General features: G+C 48.3%; 1 protein-coding gene across 1 annotated transcript in view; it reads right to left on the bottom strand.

Moving 5' to 3' along the window:
* Positions 1 to 1,411: 1,411 nt before the first annotated feature.
* Positions 1,412 to 7,423, bottom strand: part of LOC133346851 (RUN and FYVE domain-containing protein 1-like) — a 29,018-nt gene continuing 23,006 nt past the window's right edge. Inside the window, exon 16 of the mRNA XM_061558701.1 lies at positions 1,412 to 6,306. Coding sequence (XP_061414685.1) covers positions 6,272 to 6,306 — 35 coding nt within the window. The 3' untranslated portion in view covers positions 1,412 to 6,271. The remainder of the gene's footprint in view (positions 6,307 to 7,423) is intronic.

Raw genomic sequence — 7,423 nt, 5'->3', positions numbered from 1 at the left:
GACTCCCAGCAAATTCCTTTGCATTACGCATTCAATACCTCGAAGACAGCACCAGGTAGTCTTCTCGGATTTACAAAAAAAAAAACCCACATTTCTAACATTTCTTTTACATTGCCAAAAAATTGCCATTGCTGATGATATTGTCAGATTAGGTCCGTGTGCACGTTTCGAGCAAAATGTGTTTAACCTCAGAACCAAGGCCGTATCCACACGGAGAATGTTACTGCTATTATAGTTGGCGTAGAAGCATCAGTTGTTTTGCAGCATATGAAAACGCACAAGTTGTCATGCGTAATTGATGTTCAGTATGATGCATCGGTGTATATTGCACAAGGGGGAGGTTGAGAGTGGAACGTGAATAATCTGTTGGTGTCTTGCCGAGGGCTTACACTTCAAAATTGTGAAGGTTGTGCACATTCCTGGGGTCAATTTGATAGGAATAATGAGATGAACCAGTAATCTTTATATTTACAATAAATCGAGTTAAAACTGCAACACTGCTGCAGAACATTTTCTGGGAACCGAATTTATGCCGGCCAAGAATCCCTCTGCCGGGAAGTGGGGGCACAGTGGTTTACACACCGCACTCCGCACCAGGTGACCTCAGTTCAATTCCCAGCCACGTCTCACATCATTGGCGGGTGATATCTGAACTGGTCCAGCCTCCAACTCCCAGAGCACTCACCGGCGTGGTGAAGTATGGTCAAACAACCCCCATGACAGGACAGCCTGGGGGGAGGCCTTCATGCAACTGATGATTAATAAAATATATCTTTTATCTTTAAACAAATCTCTCCAGTTGACCGCACGTGCGTAGCCAACCGTGCTAACCAGAGGTGCGGGAAACCTTTATGAATCGTGACAATGTCTGACATGTCATTCTGGAGTAAATGTCGCGCAGAAGAATATTTTGGCCACACGAGCTCCATCGGAAAGTCATAATAATCGTACCATTAAAACCATGGCACAGGGTGTGCCCATTTAAGCATCTCAATTTAAATGGCAAAGCATCTCAATTTAAATGGCACAAACGCGTCGTGATATTTTGTTTTCTGGCAATAACACAACATGACAACTGCACTGCTGTCTCCTCATACAGGGTGGCTTATCTACACATCATCTTAAACGGCATAACATAAACAACTTACATTTACAATTGAAGATTATTGTCATATTTGTTTTGTCTATCTGGTGGAATGAATATCGTTTCGAATTGATAACCGCAGCAATAAACGTCGTTTTGTCAAAAGAAAATATCATCGAGAGTTATCACGGACACACGCACATCTCTGCCACTGGTACGGCGTGTGACATTTAGACGATTTACATCGAAATTGCAGCTTGCAGCCTCACACATACTGCGTTGCAATCGTTCAAAATAGCACTGAATAATAAGCGGTGAAAGTGGTTGGTGCAGCGGCAAGCACAATGCACAGGGTAGTCCACATGTCTTGTAGCCCCCATTTAATTAAAACAGAAAAGGAAAGTAAGTAAAATTTAAAACAGAAAAGAATATGCAAAGGAAAAAATATTAGGGGTCAATTAATTTGGGGGGGGGGGGCACAAGACATCTGGACCACCATCTACCATGAACTGAACTCAATTACCGACCAATAATAAAGATCAGATGTTCGTGGATACATAGGCGCGACTCGAGTGTTTTAATTTCTCTCTCATCATAACAAGCCTCCCACACAGCCATCCCCTTACAGCTTGCAGCACATCACGTCACGCGTGCAAATATAAGCTCGATACGTTTGTAAAACTCCAGAGAATTAATAAAACCCACGGATAGGGTGCAGCTTGCCATACACAATTACTTTCAACACATGGGTATTCATAAAACGGGTTTGTTCCACGCCTTCCCGAAATACAGAGTTTCGACAATGTGATGGAATCTGTTCCACAGTATTGACACATTTACTTCCACCTGAGAAAAGCATCTTGAAATCAATTACAGTGATTACCCTCTGGCACTGCAGGGTAATACCCCCTCCAGAGAGATGTGTTCTTAATCAACAACACAACACCATATCGGGAATGGAGTTCAACATTTCAGGTGGCTGGTTGGTTCAGGGGTTAAGAGCGCTGAGTCGGCACCACTCAGATTCTGGGTTTGGATGCGAATATTCACCATCCGTGATTAACCAGATTTTCAAGTGTGCCAAGTGTATGATCTATGGCCCGGTCACCAAGGACTGCACGCAAAAAGCCCCGTAAAAAAGAAAATTTGGTTTGGCAATTAATATGGCCGATTTCCAGCTCTGAGAATGAGATAACCTGTCTGTCGGGTGACGATCTTACAGCCGTGTGTGTGTGGGTGAAAGTGTCAACCCTCTTGTGTGAAGGCCAATTGTAGAAGTCACGTGAACAATCTCTTCCAACGGAGCACATTGCCGAGATTTCCGAGCACAATTGTGATACATTGGGGAAAGGGGGATACCAAGACAATATTAAGACCTTTGAAATTTTTTTTTTCTCTTGGAAAAATGGCACAACTAGAGCACCAGCGGTGTGGTTTGGGGACATGTACGTGCTGCGGTAGGCATTACGGCAGAGGTCGCAACCGGGTACCCGATACCCGTACCTTACCCGATACCCGGCTATCCGTACCCGGCCGGGTAAGGGTACCCGTTTGCGACCCAAGTGCGGCCGGGTACGGGTAAGGAATGAAAACCCGTTTGCGACCTCTGCATTACGGTGGTGGGTCTCGTAGGATTAACACTGCGGACAGGGCAGGCTGCCTGGGGAGCATTGTGGAGTCTGTGGCAAAAGTGGATGGAATGATAGGGTGCTTAACTGGGCTGACAGGTGATTTAAAAAAGCTTGTCCTGTTGCGATGACGTGCTCGCCCGAGGAAAAACCGGTTTGTTGAGAAGCCTAAGGGCCCTCTCCCAGCCCACACCCTCACCAGAACCGTGAGCTCATTCTTCACCAGTTCGCTTTGTTTTTAGATCGGCCTTGTGTGTGGGGGTGTGCGGAGGGCGGAGGAGCGACGCTCACAACAACGAGCGGAGCGTCGGGTGACTAAAGCACAGCAAGTTGGTACAGTAGGGGGCACAGGTGGTGCATCAGCCAGTCATCTCGGTCAGTCGACCCGTGGCACCTGCTGGGTCTGCCCCGTGACCTCCTGCCAGCGGGCGTTCGACACTTCACGTGGTAGCCTCAAGGTGCACTTGGCCTGGCACAAGCGTCGTGGTGACGTCACCGCCACTTAGTGGCGAATGGCGCTTGTTGTTGTTGTGTGTGTGTGGGTGTGTGTGTGTGGGTGTGTGTGGGGGTGTGTGTGTGGATGTGTGTGGGTGTGTGTGGGTGTGTGTGTGTGGGGGTGTGTGGGAGTGTGTGTGTGTGTGTGTGCGTGGGTGTGCGTGCGTGGGTGTGTGTGGGTGTGTGCGTGGGTGTGTGTGGGTGTGTGCGTGCGCGCGACGTGAACAGTGGCACGAGTGCGCGTCGCTGCGAGTTTACGATGCAGCAGTGGCTCTCGTCTTACCCGGGTTACGTGGGCCACACTCCACACAGGGAGATCGCATGACCGCGCATCGAAGCCAATGCGGCGCTATAAACGTTATCGTGCCCATCGAGGCTTGTGGGATGCGCTCGAACTTCCCTGCGGCTGATGTGGTGACGTGACCGCCGAGGCGCTGCTGGGTCACGTCTCTCATCCTCCTCTCGCGTCGACGTCTCAAGATGCCTGCACCGTTTTATGGCACACTCATTGCGCTTAAATTTCGATTTAAAGCTTTCGTGACTGCAGGGATTCATCCTCTTGGTTCTTTCGGTAAAGTCACGTTGTGGCCGAAACGTCGTGAGAATTATTTTATTATCTTTTATTTTTTATTATTTTATTACTTCCCTTCTACGTGACTTTACCGAAAGAACCAAGAAGACGCATTGCGCTGTTATTTGGGCTCCACTTCCCACACGCACGCACGCCCGCCACTGAACACGCTACCCGTCTGCCGTGCTTCTCTTCGTTGGCTGGCAGTCAAGTTTCAGGTGGAATGCAAGATCCTCCTCCTTCTCCTCCCCCTCAGCCGACAAGGCCCTTTAATGATGCTACTCCGTCGTACACGTGTGATCTTCTCCATCCTTGCGTGCCAGCGAGAATCGCCAGGGTCTTACGACTCTGGCCTGCTGCTGTGCGTGCCAAGGTCGTCCCTCTCTGCTTGATGGGCAACTGGGCCTTCCCCTGTGTGGCCTCCAAGCTGTGGCACCCCCCACCCCATAACCAGATATTCGGTATCAGTGCCAAGTCTCTCCCGGTCTTTTTATTTATTATTTACCCATTGGGGGATCATTTCATTCGGTGGGATGTTCTTATCATGAGCCTGCGTGCTTTTTTTTACCGTTGGGTTTTTTCATCTTACTATTTATTATGGGACGTTATTTTCTTGCCAGTATCAAAATATAACAATAAGGCTTTACCCTTTCTGGCAATAAAACAGCAGGTGTTAAGATGTTAAAACACCAAACTGAATTATTTTTCAAGGAATCCTGCCAGCATTAATCACACGTACTTATATGCATTGTGTGAAATCAGTTTCAAAGACAATGGCGATGTTTTATCAGAGCATGTTATTTATTTGCATATTCTCTACAAGTGGACAGGATTCCTTGAATAAGAATTCTGTTTGGTGTTCTAACATCTTAACACCTGTTTTATTGCCAGAACGGGTAAAACCTATTGTTATATTACCATTTATTAGCTCTGCACAGTACTCTGTGAACCCTCAGTGAAAGGTGATTTACAAGTGTAAATGTATTACTTTTATCACAATACCGGTGATAGATATTGGTATAAATGAATTCCTTTCATCTGAACGTAGATGCCAATTTGTGGACTGTCCTGGTCCAACCCAAATGGGTGGAAGCCCTTGTACCACATCAAGTTGTGCTGACATTAATTTTGGAATGAAAACATTTTAAACCGCATTGCATTGCCAGTACAGCCCCAATGCGGAATCCCAGCACGTGCAATTTCCTTGCTACACCAGTGCATCAGTAAACAAATACAAACAGTTCTTAAATTACTGTTAAAATATGTTCATCAGGCTGTGGTACATATGAACAAGTCAAAATAGTTATTTTGATTCATATAGCATCTTCATGCAACCGCATTCTAAGACTCTTTACAGAAACAATGGAAAAAAATACATTTTGCTATAGAAGACCAACAATTAGTATCCCCCCTTGCCACGAACAGTTCCGTAGCAGGCCCTCGGAGAACCTCCAAAAATAAATATAAAAAATACTGGAGTGTCTCCACGGAGGCTTAAGACGTATTGTCAGAAGGGTCGGGAGGGGGGGAGCATTGTTTATACGCGAAATCCCAAAGGTGTAATATGCAGGTAATCTTTTGTTGCATTGAAACCTTTGGTCAATACCAGTCACACATATATATTTCAGCTATGGGAGGAAATCAAAGAACTTAAGAGAAAAAAAACACCCCATGCAGAACTGAGAGAGAACATAGCAGCTCCTCCACGCAGAAAAGTGCCCGAGTTGGAAATTGAACCCAGGAGCTTCTTGCTGCGTTGCCCTGCTGCCCTTACCCGCCCATCGCCCTGGCCAAGCGTGTTGGGGCAAATAATAAAGAAATGGGTTGCACATGTTGGGCGTCACTGGGGCTCGAGAGAAGAGATGAACACGGGGAAGTTGGGACGAGCTATCGTGCCGCAGTTGGTACGATGGGAAATGTGCCGACAGGTTGAATGGGTAAGGATGCACACCGATGTGCCCGCACCTCCGATATAGAACGGTTGGCTACGTACGGGTGCCAAAGAAGTTCTACATATATACACATGGTGTGAATGCGATGAGGTGTGGCGGTTACGTGAAGAAAGCAGGACAAAGGGCAGAGGGAGGGATGAGTGGGAAGGGTTGGGCAGCCATTGCCACAACTATCGAGTGTGCAGGCAGTGCAACCGCCCCAGGGCCCAAAGGCTGGAGGGGCCCCGGTGCCGGACTATGAAGAGAGGCAGGAAATTGGATAGAGGGGGGTGGCCCCCATTTCATTCCTTGCCTCGGGGCCCATTGCAAGCATGCTAGGGCCATGGTGGGAACAGCGGCGAGGAGGGAAGGAAGGTGGGCGACAAGCAGCAGCGTGACGAACAACGTCTGCTCGTGACCACCTCTGTACGGTTGCTTCCAGTTAAGGGTACGGGTCGAAGGGTTTTGATGTAAACGTTAGAGAAAAGCACGTTGTGCGCGAAGGGGGCCTTGGCGGCAGTGCCGGCGCGGAAGGCCCGGTGCAACCCTGCTCGGCTCGCAGTCACACCGTCCACTGGGTCCTGTCGAAGCCGCTCGCTGCAACGCAGAACGAGAGGACGAGGCAGCGTTGCGTCAGACGGCAGGTCGGCGTGACGGGGTCTCGCGGCCCAGCATTTGTTTTTAAGTCTTCTTGAAAGAACTCCGCAAGGGCGTCTACCAGAGGTCGCAACCGGGTACCCGATACCCGTACCCTACCCGATACCCGTACCCGGCTGGGTACGGGTACCCGTTTGCGACCCTGGTGCGGCCGGGTACGGGTAGACCGTGAGTCACTGCTGAGTCACCGTTTGTCACTCATTTCGGGTAGGGTACGGGTAGGGAACGGGTACCCGTACCCGGCCGGGTACGGGTATCCATTTGCGACCCTGGTGCGGCCGGGTACGGGTATGGGTAAGGAATCAAAACCCGTTTGTGACCTCTGGCGTCTACGTCGACGTACGCTCGCGCCGTGCCCAGACGACAACTGTGGTGCGCGTTAAAAGTTCCCGGCTGTCAAAAGTCACGGAACCCAGCACACACCGGTGGGGCGGCATGCAACGGCCAACAGAGGGGGGGGGGGGGGTGCTGCTTTTTAGTCACAGCCAGGTTTTTACGCAAAGTGTAAACGTAAAATTCGGCAATTTAATTCCGTGATGCGATGGTTCCGAGTTTGCACGTATTGACGAATTCTGTTGGTGAATATGCAGCGTATAAGGCCAACAGGCTGATGATAAGACTAAAATATACAATATATTACGTGGCGATACCTCATGAAATGTTATTCATTAAATCAATGCAACTTGATTTTTATGAAGCTTCAAGCTCATGTTCTGAAAGCCACTGTTATTTGAGCTGCTTGTTTGCTTAAGTTCCAATTTCGAGTGATAACTTCCAGATGACGCCTTCAACGGGGCGTGTTGCACGTGCGAAAATGAAAACGATAACTGTAACATACATTGTGTATGCAACATTCTTTATGCATTGCCATGTTTTGAGCACGTGAAAACCCTTACTAATTGCCTGTGTCGGGTGGTGGCGGGTTTAACGACACGTTTATATTTACACGATCTAACCCAAAAACCTATATTATGGATAATATTGGTCGCGAAAGCCTACGTGTTAAATCAAAATGATAATCATACAATGTTTATCCGGTAAAGCCTCACCGAGTCTC

The sequence above is a fragment of the Lethenteron reissneri genome, chromosome 3 (genome assembly GCF_015708825.2).
Source record: "Lethenteron reissneri isolate LAM-NWPU_2019-01 chromosome 3, ASM1570882v1, whole genome shotgun sequence".
Classification (NCBI taxonomy): domain Eukaryota; kingdom Metazoa; phylum Chordata; class Hyperoartia; order Petromyzontiformes; family Petromyzontidae; genus Lethenteron; species Lethenteron reissneri.
The sequence above is the reverse complement of the archived record's forward strand: the minus strand, read 5'-3'. Positions and strand labels throughout refer to the sequence as shown.